The following is an 18,866-nucleotide window of genomic DNA, read 5'->3' on the forward strand; positions in this document are numbered from 1 at the left end:
CATGGTAATAGCTGGGCACAGTCTAAACTCACCAGCATACTGTCAATGAGTTTATTTGGTGTGCAGCCAAAACAGATGAGTCAGTCACGAATAGTTCCATGGTTTCTCTGTAATTTTGAGTCAATGGAGACATGGTCATGAGATTTTCTTTTCACAGAGTAAATAAAATTGCATATATACACAGTCAGACATGACTATTTTCTGCGTAAATAGACCAGACGCACGTTTCGTCTACAAAAGACTTATCAGTGACGCTCGAATTAAAAAATGTTAAAAAGGCCAAATAAAGTACAAACTTGAAGAGCTTTAAGGACCAACATATCTAAAAGTTTTAAGGTAATCCATTCCCGGGGTAGAGAAAAGCCTTAGTATTTCAAAAATTCAAAAGTTTGTAAACATTTAATTTATAAATATAACCAAATTAAAGATTCATGTCGACACAGAAGTGATGACTACTTGGCTGGTGATACTCTCGGGAAATTAAAACGCCACCAGCAGTGGCATCTACCCAGTGGTTGTAAATAAAACTCATCATAGATACCCGGAATAAATTTTGTATTTACGCCAGACGCGTGTGTCTTCTAGTTCGATTAGTTGTTATTAGTTCTGTTATTTTGTTCATTACTGCATATTCAAATAGTTCTCGTTCGGAATATTCATGAAATATATGCCACTGGACGATAAGCAACCAACAATCAATTAATCATATTCATATTCAAATATTTTTTCTGATGGCAGATGTTACTGTAATTCCTCTGTAGTTAGTTGGTAATATGGAGTCTTTGCCTCTATTGTTCATATAAGTGTATCATCATTCTCGTCTGGAATTTCACCGTCTTCATTATGTTGGTAAACAGAGACAGTATGTTTTGGTCAGCAATGGAGTCGGCAAAACAGTCTGCATGTGTAACTTTGTCGACGTGGTTGGTATCGGTGAACATATATGCTATAGATAGATTTGGTGAAACGGATCTATGCTTCTGCTTGTCAAAAGGGGTCTCACTGTGTATGGTAAATGTCATAACGGCCATCATAACATATCTCTTAGAGCTGCAGTTTCCTGGTTTTGGCCTTTGGAACTGGGTTGGCACCATTTGAAGTCAGTTTTCCAAGAATTATTGAACTTTGTCAAATATTTCTGTTATTTTGCCACTGGTGTCAATGAAGACAGAGATGACTATCGTTTTGGCATTTTGAAAACATAATGGTATGAAAACCAAACATTTTGCTGATATGATTTTTTTGTCGGCGCGTGTAGCAATTGCTCACATTTAGCTGAACCCATTCCTTTTACCAGTATTTTCATCTACGATAAATGTTTTCTTCGGCATCAGAACCTTCCGGTAAATGTTTTGACAACAGCATTTCACTTTTCTATCAATGCCGGTATTTACCGGTATCATCCTTGGCGTGTGTCATAAACAGAAGCCACATCGAGTAATTAATATACAAACACCTTTGGTCAATCAAACTATTATCACTTGTTAATTAGCCTTGGGTAATGATTAAAATCTCCACATGTGTCGCAATTTAGAAATGTCAGTTTCACCGGATACGTTCGATAAACTCAGGTTTTTCCGACCTCAAAACAAATTTTGTAAACAAAATCGTAAAAAAGGCACGGGAGTTTTTTGTCTTTAACGGGTGGTCAGGAGGGACCCCATAAAAACCGGATTACTGTACTCCTGTTCGGAGATTCATATGTATGGCCATAGCTTGTTCTATCATTTCTTTGTCTGGTAATGATTTTTTTTTATTCAGGTCCATGTTATTCGCTTACCACTTTCTGGTGGTCATGGTGGTTGATAAACTAGTGGTTGGCGAATCAAATCACTTAAATCAAATGCAGTTTAGTTTTTAAAACTACCCCAAGGGTGACTGGGGAAACGAAATATGGTCACTTGGTCTTCTCGCAGTAAAACGCTTGCCGAAGTGGGGCGTCCGTATGGCTGTGCGGGGTGTATCAAGTTCGCAGTCATGTCCGGTCAACAACTCTTTAAGGGGTCTGTAAGTGGTCTGTTACAAAGCAAAATTTCTGTCCCTATCCAATAAACCATAATTTTTTCAGTGGCATTCCAAATTTCCCCGACCAACATCCTGGATGGCATTAATAACAAGACCTACCTATTGTATTTATTGTTAACTTGTTCTCGTCCTGAAAGGCATGCAATTTATGCTACTGGACGTTAAGCAACCAACAATCAATCAATCAATTTTACAAAACCTGGCCCCTAGACCAATGTACTTTTATAAATTCACAATTTATATCAAATACAGCTAATAATAACATACATTAAACGATACAAACCCAACATATTACTCACATATATATATATATATATATATATATATATATATATATATATATATATATATATATATATGTAATAAATTAATTTCTTTATCAATATAAAAAAAGATGTGATATGATTGCAAATAGGACATATCTCCACAGGAGACCACATGACATAGAATTTATTTACTATAGGTCATGGTACGGTCTTCAACAATGAGCAAAGCCCATACCGCATAGCAAGTTATAAAAGGCCATGAAGTAGCAATGAAAAACAATTCAAACGAGAAAACTAACAGTCTAATTTAAGTATAAAATTTAACGAAAAACAAATGACTTGTGTAAAACATAAACTAACGACAACCACTGCATTACAGGCTTCTGTACATGCATCCAGAATGGGACGGGTTTAAACATGTTAGCTGGAACAGTGGTGTAACGGTACAACACAAGAACGAATTATAAAATCAGTTGAAAAAGTCTAAATTCATCAGATAGGCTAAAATACATGTAGACGTAGCCGTGTACTTGCACATCCAAACAACAAAAGACAATGGGTACATATCTGAGAGTAACTGACAGCTAGTTCAAAGCCACTAACAACATATAAAAAACATTCAGACTTATTTATCAAATCGTACACGTCCAACATCCAATAGATTTAGTGTAAAGACGTTTTGAACATTCAGAGAAAAACATGACCTCGTGCAATGCCAAGATATGTTCAGACTATGTTAAGGGTGATCTTTTGGGTATCACAAACAGTTACCTGAAGCCCACGGACAATTAAATTCTACTTCCTTCCCCACACCTCCAATTTAAGACTTTCATTTGCCTCCTCCGCTATTTGAGCCTTTATGTTTGATTTTTGGAGTTATGAATGTCGTGCAGCTCACCGTTTGCAAACTCGGCCTGGTTTTCAAGTATTTTAACTCGATCATCAATCTGTTCTAGGTTCACTTTTAGTATTTCTACTTCAGTGTCGGTATAAACATGTTGTTTCTGAAAACATTTGCCAATGTCGGCAAAATCTTTACACTAGCTAGCCATTGTTATTGTTTAAGAACAGGTAGACCATGTTTTTTTCTTTTCAATCTTGTCAATAGACTGTAGCGTATCAGGAATAAATGATATGCCACAACCAGATAAAAATTCATTTTCATCTTTAATTGACTCTTCCATACTATCCTCTGTGGATTCCTGCCCTCTCGCGCTTGTCTTGCAGGAACCCATACTAACATCATCCTGCCACCTCCCGCGCTCGTCTTGCGGGAGAACATATTGTCTTCCTCTTACCCCTTCTCGTGATTGTCGCGGGAACCCATTACAACTTAGTCTTTTTATACAGATTCAGGATCCAGTTCGCTCTCACGTTAACTAGGAGAGTTTTCTTTATCATATGAACTATCTCTTGGCTGGTAACAGGAAAAACGTCTTCACCATATCCATCATTCAGTTTGTCTTGTGGGGGAACCGTTGTACAACTCGAATCAGCTGGAACTTGACAATTTATAACGACAGCTGACCTGCGACATCGATCAGCATCTGAGTAGGAACCTGGACGATTTTTTGAGTCGTTACTACTTTGGCAATCTAATCTGCAGTGACAAAAGTTTAGTGATTTTAATTGTTCTGTGCGGTATGTCGAACTGAGTTCCCTCTTTGACGTCCATCTCAATCTGATGAGCGCCAGTTCCGTACCCAGCTCAAAGAGAAGTATGGGTCTGTGTATCCTTATAGCAACTTGATACCATTATATACGTCCCAAGAAGGAAACGAAGTTTTATATATGTAAGTCGTTCTACATAGTTCACAGGCAAAGGCTTTCCCTCTCTGACGTCCATCTCAACATGACGAACGCCAGTTCCGTACCCAGCTCAAAGAGTAGTATGACTCTGTGTCTCCTCATAGCAACTTTCATACCATTCCATACGTCTCAAAAAAGGAAACCAAGTTGAGAGTAGGCATCCTCGAAATTTTCAACTTTATCGTTTTTACAAGCAGTCGAGAGTCGACGTTTCACAAAATTCATTCTGCGCAGCAAAGATTTCCCTCAGTTTTTAGTTATTTCAATGGAACTTCCGTTTTCAACTAAGTCTTAATGGGTTCCTTTCATTATTACCATTGCGACAGCGATAACTATATGAGAGTTTATAACATGCCTTTGGTAGTTAGTTTTATATGTGTAAGTTTATCTGCATAGTTCACATACAAAGGCTTTCCCATTGTGTTCACTTCTTATGTGCTGCATTAGCCCTTTTTGAAACGTACATGTCCTGTTGCACATAATCACACTTGAAATTATACTGTTCATGTTTCGCTACCTGATCCTGGTACAGCTTCCTGGACATGCATACTCCATAATAGATCTTACTATGCTGTTGTAAAATTGGAGTAGTTTTGTTTTTGATAATCCTCCCAATGCATGCCTTTTATATCTCTTATTACTGATATTGCGTTATTTGCAATACGTTGTTAAAAGCTCCTGTGCCATAGCAAACTTAAATATTTGCAGGATTTGCCAGCTCTTGTTATGATCTGTTAAAATATTAAACAACATTACTATCTCACATGAGAAACAAATCATCTAAAAAATATCAACAAAAACAATTCAAAGTATAAACTTTTTTTTTTTATTTAAATTTATCTAAAAAAGCTATTTCCTTTTGTATTTTTGTTTTTTTCTGAAATTGAAATTATAAAGAAAAAACAACATTTCTAAAAGTTAATTTTTATTTTCAAAAAGTTCGATTCAAGCTGGTAAGTAACTTTAAATGTTTATCAACTACTAGTTGCACCTTGGAACGCTTGTAGGGCTTTAATGGATACAAATCCTAACATCTTTGCTAGGTCTATGAGCCCGACAACCCAGAGCTTTGACCATATTTATTTCATAATGACCTGGGCCTGTAACAGAAAAATAATCTTTTTAACTATCAAAATGAAATAAGAAGATGTTGTATGAATGTCGATGAAACCAAATTCATTCAAGACAAAATGTAGTTTAAGTAAGCCATTAGAGGTTACAGTCTTCAACGTGATGCTTTGGCAAACAGCGAACAGTTGAATAATAAAAAAAAACTTACCAGGAAGTAATAAGATATTGTTGTACTCTCTGCAGTTTTCAATTGGAGTAGTTTGACAATGATCTCTCTTTAATATGCTAAAGGAACTCTTCCTCTTCCTCAAATTTCATTTCACAATCACGACAAACCATGTGATTGTCAATGACTTTGTTCCCTATTGTGTAAGGCAGGGCTTCGCAGCCAAGACTTGTCCATTTTCTGTTTGATAGTGTCAAATTTTCAATGTGATCAAATACCTAAAATACAAATTTAAAGGTAATTTAAGGTATACTATTAATGTTCTTGTTTTTAAATAGTTTTATTTGAGAAATGAAATTATCAAAGAGTGATAAACGAAGTATCAACCAACTGTACGAACTATTTCGACGTATTCAAAAGATCATGGGATTCTCAAAGCATAGGTCTCCCATTACCACTTGGATTTTTTCATCTGGATAGCCACTTATATAAAGTTGTTTCTTAAATATATAATGGCACACATTAAATATATGATATCAGTGGCGGACCCAGAAATTATCATAAGCCCCCTATTTTTACCATAAAAGGTGGGCCTGGGCGCCCTAAAAAACTCTCTAAATACGCCTCTTGATGATATGAATCATTTGTATAAGATTTGGTGGATAAAAACAAAATAATTAATCAATTATAGCAAGTTCAGTCATTAATTCCAACTTTTTTTAAAACATACATCACATATCTAAGTTTAACTCAACATCCTACATCCCAAAAATGTTTTAATATCATAAAGACTATAATCGGACGATATGTATATTTATCATGTGGGTTGCAATCCCCATCCATGTTTCCATCTTCAAATGCTAATCCATCACACATAACTTTTAGTTGCTCCTCTATAAACTGGTTACTGAAAATATTATAATTCAATTTTTTTCTAAATATATATACATTTATCGCTATTTATTTTGTGCATTTGTCCTTAGATCTTTTTTTGTGATAATTTTCATATCATTCTCGCCTGAGATGGAAAATTATCGCTAGAAACTACGCATGCACGTCGCGTCGGTAACGAAATTGACATGAAATTGACAACGTCGTCATAGGTAAAATAGCGATCAAAAGATTATCATTGTTCATCTCAACTCGATTGCCTTTCTCGCTTTCGCCGTCCCGGCTCGAGAAAAGCAATCTCGTTGAGATTATCACCGATAATCTATAAGTATATGACATTAGTAGACTCCCTTGTATTTGTTACATCGTCCTGAATATGCATGAAATATTTGCCACTGGACGTTAAGCAACCAACAATCAATCAATGTATTTGTTACAATCCCCAAGGGTGACTGGGGTATAGAAATATGGTCATTTGGTCTTCTCCCGACAGGCAGTAAAACGCTTGCCGAAGTGGGGGTCCGTAGGTGGCCTGTTGCAAAGCAAAATATCGGTCCCTATCCAATATACCCTCCTTTTCCAGTGGCTGTCTAAATTTCCCCGACCTTCATCCCAGATAGCCTCTATCGTATCAACCTACCTATTGTATTTATTGTGAACTTGTTCTCGTCCTGAATATGCATGAAATATTTGCCACTGGACGTTAAGCAACCAACAATCAATCAATCAATGTATTTGTTACAGCCGATTTTGACGAGTGTGTAGGCTTAGGTTATATCTTTGGTTAGCTTGCTTGCTAGTTGAACCGTGAATTCATTGTTAGGTAAGGTATACACCCCTCCTTTCCAAGTAGCCTAGTCCTAGGAAGAAACAATAAATCAAATAAGCAATAACATCGTTTTATAGGAGGATTATTTACCTATATTATGAGATACTTTACTTACAATAAATCAAATAAGCAAGAACATTGTTTTCATCCTATCGTAATCATAATTATTCATAACTTACCTGTAACGCTGAAAGATTCCAGGTATTCATCATCCGCTTCTTCTGACAAATCAATCTTGATTTTTTTCTTGGCATATGCCTATCGTCAAGGAAGTTCGTCTCGGTAAACTTCACACAGCCTTGTCAGAGGTAAATGCTGTGGGTAAACAAGTCGCCGTGGTCAATGGGCACATCTACAACAGCCTTTCTTATTTTCTTTGCCTTAAGGTGGTATGGGTGTCTTCCTCCATCTTGGATTGTAAAAAACAGAGAACCAAAGGTGCAGATTTTCTATCAAGTTAGCAAAATTTGATGCAGGAATGAAAATTTTAAATGTGAATGTTCATTTAAAAGAACCAATTTATAAGAATATAACTTATAATTATTAAATATTTTTGCAAATATTGATTATTTTTTATTGTTTTTAATTTTTTTTAAATTGGCATTTTAAGGGGAAGTAACTCCGAAACCGTGCATTTTCTGAAGGATTGTACATGGAATTTTCCTATTTTGTATTTTAGCTGGAAAAAACGTACGGTGACCCTATCTTTTCTTTTGATATTCTCAAAGCATTGTCTGAAAGCTATCTTTTCCTTAAGTATTTAACAATTCTATCATTTTGTTTAGTTTCTAATAACAAAATGGTGTTTTTCCCTGTATAATCCATACAAAATGTGTCATTTTGTCACGTCCTGTAGCTTGAGAAAATGCACGGTGACCTATCATTTTTATTATATTTTTCAACATATATCAATAGATACTACGTTTTGGCAAAGTATGAACAAATTCTATCATTTTTATTTTAGACTCCCATACCACCTTAAGGTGGCTCGGTCCTGTTATCGGTTTTTATCAGAAGTGCCGTATTTTTTGTTATTTTAAGAAATGATGGGGGAAAATAGAGGTGTTGACATAACAAAAACCGTCCTAAGACACTTGGTTCAAAACTGTAATAGAAAAAGCTGAAATAATAAGCAAATAAAAAACATAGGTAACCGAAATGGGGGAAAAAAATTGGCCTTAAACCCAAACTTTTAACGGGAAAATAGTGAAATTTCATTTTGAGTCTTTCACAGATACACATAATAACGATAATGAAATTTTTAATCAATCAAAATATTCAAAAAAATAATAGTCCACTTTTCGTGTGCATGGCAATTCATGCGTAAAATTATGCGCAGTCGAATAGTCTTGATCCATCTTAATATAAATGAGGGTGCCAATAGTGCTTACCCTGGTGTAGTTGTGGCTTTTATAGCTGCATTTTTATATGATACCATGACGACTATAAAAGTAGTAATTTGAATTAATAAATAATTGTTCTATTTAAAAATATCTTTTGTTTTGGAATAAATATGAATATGCTTCAGATTTAGAATTAAGATACATTTGCTGTCTTTCTCCAGATTGTAGAATAAAAGTACGCAGTCGGTATACATAGTATAGTTTTTAAATTTGATTTTTAAAATTAATAGATAATGTGGAGTTCATACATACAATAAAGTACTCTATTGTAATATTTAGACCATTTTAACCAAAGAATACTAATTATTTATGTTTGATTGTTGTTTACTTATAAGCGTATAAGGGGAGATAAATTGTAGTAATCTTTTATGTTCGTTCAGCGTGTATTCTAAAAAAAATTCTCATACCCAAATTTTTGACGGAGTTTTTGATTGAGAATAATGAAATCTGATAATATAACATGTTATCCTTGTTGATCTATCTTAAAATCTATTATCTATCTTTAAATATCATATATTACAACAATTCATTAATATTTAGGTGTTGAAAAATGAACAAACTTAATTCTGGTAAATGTGTCGTCCAGTCGTCTTAATTAGGCATCTGAATGAGAAGTTATCCACCAGTTTATATACACTGAGTTAGTCAAAATAACCGCCAATCCACGAGAAAATGCACTTTCACGAAATATGACAGTTGCAGAACAGATTCTAAAGCTACCCCAGTTTTATGTAAATTTTTATTCCCATGTTTTGAAAGTTACCCCAGTTTCACCAGACAGTCACACTACAAAGGCTAGAATGGTACTTCGTGTACGCATCCGTTTTTCGAAAGTTCTAAAACAGCTTCGTTTACAAAATCAGTATTATCAACTGCAGATTTATTATTGCGGGGTGGTAAACTCACAAAAGGAATCCATCATATAACCTGATTTTACTTGCTCAAATGTACTCTCAAAAGCTACATTTTTAGATAAACTACTTTTGACGCCTTTGGCGAATTTTGAAAAATCAAAATACTGAACATGTTCGAAAGGTACATTTATGTGCCCATGCAACATATCTTTTATCTTATGTTGCTGGGTTGTTCCGTGGTGTAAATTGCTTGCTGCTTCTATTGGAACAGCTTGTCCTTCATTGTCAAAATTGGTGGCATTCGCAACACATTTCATAGGAAGTCGACTCACGGCGACTGTTTCTCCGAAAGGGCGGCTGGATGTACTTTGGTGAGTCATATCTGCAGTATTAATAGGTCTAGAAACAGTAACTAAAGGCTTAGCATAAGCTTTAGTACGACTCTTCTCCTTCATCGTTATGAGTGCTCTGCTTTCAGCTTGGCGTAGTCTTTTCTTGCCATCTGAATCTATGCTATTCGTCACTCTCGTATTTACGAACTGTTGTCCAACTTTATCGGCTATTCTGATGAGGTTCTTTTCTTGCCATCTGAATCTATGCTATTCGTCACTCTCGTATTTACGAACTGTTGTCCAACTTTATCGGCTATTCTGATGAGGTTATTTCTTTTGTTCAACTTTAATAAGATGTCCAGAAACTAAATATATAGAAGCAAAATCTTCTGTCGAAAAACGTTTTGCAGCTTATGTAGGTCAGCAACGACTTCTGAGTTGAGTTGAAAGTACAATGGATTTTATTACCATCACTCCTTATTTCCACTGACGCCTCCCTTTTCAACTAAATGGCTAAGGAGTCGTTGCCCGACACTTAACTGTTTCTCCAGTGCAAATATTTTAGAATCGAAGTACTACTTGAACAGTTGAAAGGGCTGTCACTTATTTGTGGCTGTAACGTTCTATGTTTGATTGCTGTCGACGGTATTGATGCAGGCAAACTAGGAAATGCAGCTTCTCTGTTAAAAACTAAGAGAGCTATGACATCGTGTAGTAGTAATTCGTCTTCGAAACGGTGGTCTGTCATGGTTATAATACAGGCAAGGCAGTAGTACGGAGTAAGTTACCCAGAGTAAAGCAGAACTGAGAAAAATAACATTTTAAATTGTATTTTAATTGATAGCTAACAGCAAGCACAGAGAAACACGAGCCAAAATCATACGATACATAGAATACTTTTTTTAAAATTTGCAGTGCGACAAATTCTCTTCAATGAAATACATTGTTAATGTAAACAAAAACCCGTGTTTTACCAAAACAAATACATGTGCTTCTGTAAAAAGAATATTTACCATGTTCAATAGATATTGAGTTATTTAATAAATAATTAATAATGAATATATAAAATAATCCCTCTGAGATAAACAAATCAAATGAATGGATTACAACTCTTCCTCACTTAATAGTCATTTAGAAAGTGGTTTATAAAATCTGGTTTTATAGCTAGACATACCTCTCACTTGTATTACAGCTGCATACACTTTCGTTGCATTGACAACAATCTGTGAAAAAACAGACATAATATGTAATGCAATCGATACAACAGATAACATTGTGTTGTAATGTCAGTAACTTTAAAAACAATCAAAGAAGCACAAAAATGCATATTGTTATAGCACATAACCAATAAATGAAAGACAATGACACAAAATTAACGATAACTAAATTACGGGATATATAAGTACATAGACACGTCAGATGAATAGCAGAAAACATTGATTAGTCAATTGACTGATTTTCAAAAAGACACGTTTTAAAGATGATAAACAAGGTCAGAACCAAGAATCTCTACTTCAATACCATTGTGTATTATTTGTGAAGTCTTGAGTAACAGCTGCAAGATCTAACATACCGAATAATTTGGGAAATGTATATCCCATATGCAGGTGAAGATGGTATAGTGCTACTAAAGTGGGGGTGATAATTTAAAATTAAAATCGTCTCGTTTGTGACAGATTCTTTTACTGACCGTGTATGTCAAATTCGAAGATTAAAAATAAGACAGATATAAAGTTTCGAGTTCTGAGGGATTGATTAATGAAACCCAATCAGAAAATACAAGATTTTAAAATGAAAGTAACATCATATGTATATCTGAATGTGAAATTGAATTAACTAGTGGCGCTTCAGCTGGCCCTTCAACACAAATGCATACTAGTTCAGTGAGACTAAACTTCAAAATATACACAAAATAGCATGTTTTAGCGTTTTGTTTTGTCCACTAATAACAAAATATGCTGTATGGTAACCCAAAGTAATAAATCTTTAGCGTATGCTTTCATTTTTTATATCGAAAAGCTACTTTTCCTGCTATACTGTGACTCATCTCTAAAAAAGAAATTGTAGCTGTCGTCGTTAAATCTCGACAAATCTGTACAAACAGGAGAAGAAACTCACCCGTAATTCTATCAGGACAGGGCTGGGAAACGAAGAAATTATAAAAGAAGCACAATGAAAGAAATTGAACAAATACAATCAGAATGTCAAACAGAAAATTTTCAAACACAAACAAATTGGGAACAAACTCATGAATATCTATAATGTTAACAACGAAGTATTTGAAAGATATAATTTAATAAACGCCTGGAATCAACACAACACCTCAACAAACTAACAGTTTTTTTCAGAACACCCGGACTGTATGTACCAACACTTAACTCAATGTGAACTTGATTATAACTCTTCAAACAAGATGACTGAACATTGTGTTACCAAACACGTAGATCTAGATATTATTGAGAAAGCCATAAAAAGAAGAAAGCAGAAGATACATTTGCAATATCGGTTGAAAACTTTTTATGGGCATCAATTATCTTTTTTTAGAGTAATCATCAATAAAACGATTACTACCAGACATAAATCAAAATCGGTTTATTGTCACCCTTACATGTATTTAAAATCAAAGGAGAACAAAAATGATGCAAAATAGTTCTCATCAAATTACTGGAAAGAAACAATTCATCTTACGAATAGACTCAAGATAAGGTTAATAAAAGCTAAAGTCAATCCTACAAAAAGACTTTACGGCAAATACTTTAAGATTAAGTCAAGCCATCATTTTCGAAGAAGTATTTTAGGGAGTATATGACAAAAATCACCTATTTGTATATTTTTGAGTTTTTTTTTAAATTATTTAATTTAATGCAAAACCATCATTCGATGTAGTCGTACTGAAAATGCTGCTGAGAAAAGTATATATGTAACAGGCACGGATCCATCTACATAGTTCCTTATTGATGAAATTCTCGGAACACAGAACCACGCATAAATGGTACACTGAAAACTCGGGGAAAAAATTTCAGTCTTACAAGGCGTTAAACAGGGCGGATAATTACGCGCCGATCTATGTAACGCATATATTGAAGATCTGCTCAATACATAAAATATAATTTTTAAAATGCAGTATCATGCGCTGACGATGTAGCTATTGTAAATTGTAGTTTTAACATGGGTAGGCATTATTATGCTCTAATTATTTTAGCCCTCACTAACGCTCGGACAAAAATAATCACGAATATAATGCCATGTTAAAACTACAATTTACAATAGCTTGCATCAATTATTTCTTAATTATAAAATCCTCATGAATGAATCACAATATCTAGTGAATATAGCGAATATAGCTGTACGGTACATTGAATACCACCAAAACCTTTTATGAGTTTATTTACTCCGAAAGGTGCGAAAAGTGTAGCCCCTTAAGTACAGCCTTCAAAATCACAAAAAAAAACAAAAAAACCTCAAAATAAACCAGAACCAGACGGCCCAGTTCGCATATGTATAAACATGTATCAATATCAATACAACGCTAGTTACCAAAAAATCTCCACATTTAAGAAAACCCAACTAATTACAAGCTACTTTCGAACAAAAAATCTCCACATTTAAAAAAAAACCCAACTAACTACAAGCTACTTTCGAACAAAATATCAAAATCAAGAACGAGCTGTCTACAGTTAAATGTCAGCTGGTATGCATCATGGAGTGACTGACCTAAGGGGGTGCCCATTCAAGTCACGCATCAGTGATTCCCTATATAATCAACCAAATTTTCCAACGAAAAGAGGGGACGCTGGATCCGCCTATGGCATTGACAAATAACCTTGATATCAATACTGCTATTCAACTAGTCAGAACTTTTATACATCCTATTCTAACATATGGTCTCGAGTTTATACTACCAACAACTCAGAACCGACTTCAACTGGAAAAATATCTGAATCAATATCTGCTCCAGATCCTAGTTTTTGAATTCAACCTGGTATCCTAACTGTAAAATCTATTTAAAAACCAAAATAATGAACATTTGGAAAAGAAAATTGCAAGAAGGCAACTATTTTTTAAAAGAAAGGAAACTTACAGCTGATCTTTAGCGATCAATACAGTTCAATTACCACCCACAATCCTACTATTGAATGGTCCATCAACGAATCATTCATTACATTGTGTCATAGATCAAATTTATCGTTCAGTGTATGTTCACTTGTGTCAATGTCTTTTAATTGAGTTAATTATAATTTCCAACGGTTCGATAGTATAGTGGGAAATTATTGTAATAACGGTACTAGTGAATACTATTAATACGGGTACTTCTGATGTATACGTATATACATACATGTATCACGTGATACTGATATTTAGCGGGAATATTTTCCCTTGTTGGTCACTTCTAGCCAAGCATCAGACTGGACAACAGTGAAATATGACGGACCCCGGTTTAGATAATTCCGTAAAGCAAGTAATTGTCCAAGAAGTACAAAATGCAGTATCTGCTTCACAACAAGATACCCTTAACCAAATCACAGCTTTGATAGATAACAGACTATCCACATTCCAGGGAAATATCCAGCAGTCTCAGCGAGATATCAGTCAATCCCAGATGTCCAAGATTGAAGAGACTTTGTCGGAGAACTATACTTTCCAACGGAAGGGGAACGAAAACCAGTACAAACATGAGGTTAAAGTCCTGACGAAGTTAACGGAAGCAAAAGCACAGTTAGACGGACCAGATTTATCCGTAGATTCTATTCATCAAGCTAGAGACAAGATTGTTGAAGGTATGACAATTGTAAGAGACAGACAGAAACTCATTAAACTCGCTGATTCATCCGAATTGGGTTGGAGAGTCGTGAAGGAGTACACAACTAATCCAATTGCCGACGACTCCGAAGATGAAAAGAAGATGATAAGAGCGCAAAATAGAGCTGAACGTAGGAACAAGTCAGATAAGATAAAGAAGTCAACGAAGACGGCCAAGAAAGTGCCCTATTCCACCAAAGAGAGAGATCCAACCCCTACTTGGAGAACAGGGAGATGTTTCAATTGTGGCAACAGGGGCCATTGGGAAAATGATTGTCCTGAAAAGAAAGATAAGATAAGTATATTTACAACTTTTGAATGTACTAATTTGTATAATAATATGAACAAATGTTATATTGGTCAAGCTGAAAATTCATTCAGTTCAAATGTAAACAAAGCAGAAGATAAACATACGATAGAAATTACTCAATCGAAACCAAGTGTTATTGGTGGTCACTTTTTACTAGAAGTTGATATACCTGTCTCACCTGTAGGTAAATTGAGGTCAAAATTACATGAATGGAAAGCTATTACTACTAGTACACATATTATTGATGTTATTGAAAACGGGTATAAGTTACCGTTAAAAACGGAACCAGAGGTTAAACATTTGAAAAATAACAGATCATCTTTAAACAATGCAGAATTTGTTGTTGAAGAGATTTACAAATTTCTTCAAAAAAGGTGCATTTCTGAGGTTTATTCTAAACCAACTGTAGTAAATCCACTTACAGTGGCATTTAACAAAAAATAAACCAAGATTAGTACTAGATTGTAGGCATTTGAATTCACATCTGTTTAAATTTAGGTACAAATACGAAGATACTAAGATAGCAAGAGATCTCTTTCAAAAAGGAGATTATTTATTTAGTTTCGATATTCGATCTGCTTATCATCATTTGGAAATCTCAGATATACACAGAACTTTCTTAGGTTTTGCTTGGAATTTTGATGGAAATACGAGATATTTCGTTTTCAATGTTCTTCCTTTCGGTATTTCAACTGCAGGGTACATATTTACAAAAGTACTTAGAGAAGAAGTTAAGCATTTGCGATCAGAAGGCAAAAGGATAATAATGTTTCTAGACGATGGGTTGGGTGACGATAGCAATTTTGAAAAATGCATTGAGAGCAGTCAAATAGTTAAATTTAAACTAGAAAATTTGGGATTTTTGATAGCACATGAGAAGTGTTTTTGGTTACCAAGCCAGAGATTAAAATGGCTAGGGTATACTTGGGATACAAATATAGGTAAAATATTTGTTAATGAAGATAGAATTATGAAAACTGAGAAAAAGATTAGATTTTTAATAGACGAAACAAACGAAGGGGTGGAATTTTTTGGATCTAGAGTTTTGGCTAGCATTGTAGGTCAGTTGATATCTATGCAGATAGTCATTGGTGACTTAGTTATATTGAACACTAGATACCTTTATGATTGTATCATGGGTAGAGCAAGTTGGGATGCACCAGTCAAAATTTGCAAAAAGGCAATTAATGAAATGCATTTTTGGTCTATTTCATTGCAAAAGCTCAATGATGCTGGAGTCGACATTTGTAAAATCGATCAGCTTGATATTGTTGATATAGAAATGTTTTGTGACGCCTCAGATGTAGGCTTTGGTGGTTATTTAACCTCAGATTTGAATGCAAAACTTGTTTGCAAGGAAATATCCGGTAACTGGACATTACGAGAAAGGAACGAAAGTTCCACATGGCGCGAATTAGAATGCGTTAATAGGTTTGTACAAACTTTTGATAATACATTTAGTGATAAAACCGTCAAAATTTATACAGACAATCAAAACGTACCTCACATATTGAGAGTAGGAAGTAAGAAACAGAAATTACAGGATATAGCTATTGACATTAAACAAACTTGTGTTGATAGCAATATAAACATAATTACACAATGGGTTCCGAGAGAGAACAACACACACGCAGACAAGCTCAGTCGACACACTGATCACGATGATTGGGCTATACATTCTGATATATTTGATGAAATCAATAGCTTATTGGGTCCATATACAATAGACAGATTCGCCACACACTATAATACAGTGTGAACGATTTAACTCTAAAATATGGTATCCCGGTACGGAAGCAGTTGACGCATTTAGTCAAAACTGGAACACAGAAACAAATTGGTTAGTTCCACCACCATCACTCATTTCCATGGTCGTACGCAAAGTAGAAAACGACAAAGCCAACAGCACGCTTGTTATACCGGAATGGAAATCAGCTCCATTTTGGCCGTTGCTATTCGCATCGAACAATCTCACCAAATTTATTAAAGGTACAAAGTTTTTACCAAAAGAGCACTCAGTCGTTAAAGGAAGTTGTAAAAATGGCGTATTTGGTGAACGTATTCTGAGATTTCATATGTTAGCAATCAAACCAGAATTTTAATGTAATCAATATTATTTGCAGGTTTAAGATTGGAACAAAACGTCCAGGCTGCCATAAACAACAGTGGTATATCCCCGGACAACAAACTTAGGAATTTAGCCAACAAGATGTCTAGCTTTATTGTGGACTCCAAAGCCGAAAATACCAGTAAAAAGTACTTTTTAGTTTCAAACGATGAAAAACTTTTATTACTGAACACAACATGTCAGATTTACCTGCTAACCCAGTTCATGTCGCGCTTTATTTGACATATCTTATTGACAAACATTTTCCTCCCAGTGTAATAGACTCCGCTGTATATTCTATCAAATGGGCCCATGAGCTTAATAGCTTCAATGATCCTACTAACAATTCGTATGTTAAAAATAAATCACTGACCGAATCTGTAAAACGTTTGAACGGTAGACCAGTAGTCAAAAAGGATCCAATTAACAATAATATTCTTATTGATTTATGTTCATTGTATGATAGTTCAGAAGATTTATTGATAGTTCGTGATTTGACCATGATTTTGATAGGTTATTCAGGGTTTTTGCGATGATTATTTAGAGATACACATTTCACGTAGTAAAACTGATCAATACCGACAGGGTAATAAAAAAATTTATTTCAAAAGGTAGCACTTTAGCTTGTCCACTCAAAATGTACAATAGATATATTAAGTTAGCTAGTCTAGATGAGAAATCTGATTTATTTGTTTTAGACCTATATTTAGATCTAAGGGTATAGCAAAATTGATACATAAGAATAAGAAGATGAGTTACACATTAGCTAAAGAAAATATTGTAAAAAGGATTAGAATTGTCGCCCCTAATCATAATCTAGGTTTACATTCTCTTCGTTCGGGCGGTGCTACTGCTGCTGCCCAGTCTGATGTGAACGAAAGGTGCATTAAGAGACACGGGAGGTGGATGTCCGACACAAGTAAGGACGGGTACATAAAGGATACATTTGAAAAGAGAATGTCAGTTTCACAAACACTTGGCTTGTAAACTGAACTTTGCCCGCCCTTTCTTTGTGGTTCTAGTATTGCTGGGCTATCGGCTATATATAGTATTTCAGTATTTATTGATATGCCTAGAAATAGTATTTAGTAAAGTTGATACTTATAATTTCCAACGGTTCGATAGTATAGTGGGAAATTATTGTAATAACGGTACTAGTGAATACTATTAATACGGGTACTTCTGATGTATACGTATATACATACATGTATCACGTGATACTGATATTTAGCGGGAATATTTTCCCTTGTTGGTCACTTCTAGCCAAGCATCAGACTGGAGAACAGTGAAATAAATTTCATTTTCAATTGAATTGTTATTCTAATTTGTATTTAGTAGGGATTTATAAAGTAACTTGATTTATTATTTACTCCTTATGGTATATTTATTCAGTTATACACAGTCCAAGTGTACCTCTCGAGACGGTCTTCCGAGCATTTGGGTTTGGACACAGGTTTCCAAAATTTTCCACTTAATTTAAAATGTAGTCTTTTGACTGCAGTTTAAATGGAGTTTGAACCGAGGTATCTCGTTTTGATTGGTTTTTCCTGACCGGCGGGATCGTTTATGACAGAGCCCATATTTTTGAACACAATTTACTCGTTTTTCTAAAGAATTCCTTATGAAAGTTTATTTAGAGTGCATTGATACTTATGCTTCATGTATATTGTGTATATTTATTATATTTATATTAATAAAATATGGGGTCCACCAGTATTGCTGGGCTATCGGCTATATATAGTATTTTAGTATTTATTGATATGCCTAGAAATAGTATTTAGTAAAGTTGATACGCCATATTTTAAAGTGTCTTATTTTAAATATGTTGTAATGTTATACTCTTAGTGGAGGGGAGAATATTGAAAAACACACAAATTAACCGAGTTTATAGGACCCAAATACCTCATGGAATTTTATGTCAATCGATTATACAGCTTCAGAAAAATGTGTGTCGTAAATATCAAATGTAGTACAATTGACGTTAACAACAACAACTTGCGACA

At 34.6% G+C, this 18,866-nt stretch overlaps 1 protein-coding gene across 1 annotated transcript; it reads left to right on the forward strand.

The window, feature by feature from the left end:
• The first annotated feature begins 13,973 nt into the window (after positions 1-13,973).
• On the forward strand, positions 13,974-15,200 carry LOC143081064 (uncharacterized). The gene has a single exon (XM_076257299.1). It carries the CDS (start codon positions 14,070-14,072, stop codon positions 15,198-15,200), a length of 1,131 nt encoding a protein of 376 aa, XP_076113414.1. The 5' UTR covers positions 13,974-14,069.
• The last annotated feature ends 3,666 nt before the right edge of the window (positions 15,201-18,866 follow it).

The sequence above is a fragment of the Mytilus galloprovincialis genome, chromosome 6 (genome assembly GCF_965363235.1).
Source record: "Mytilus galloprovincialis chromosome 6, xbMytGall1.hap1.1, whole genome shotgun sequence".
NCBI lineage: Eukaryota > Metazoa > Mollusca > Bivalvia > Mytilida > Mytilidae > Mytilus > Mytilus galloprovincialis.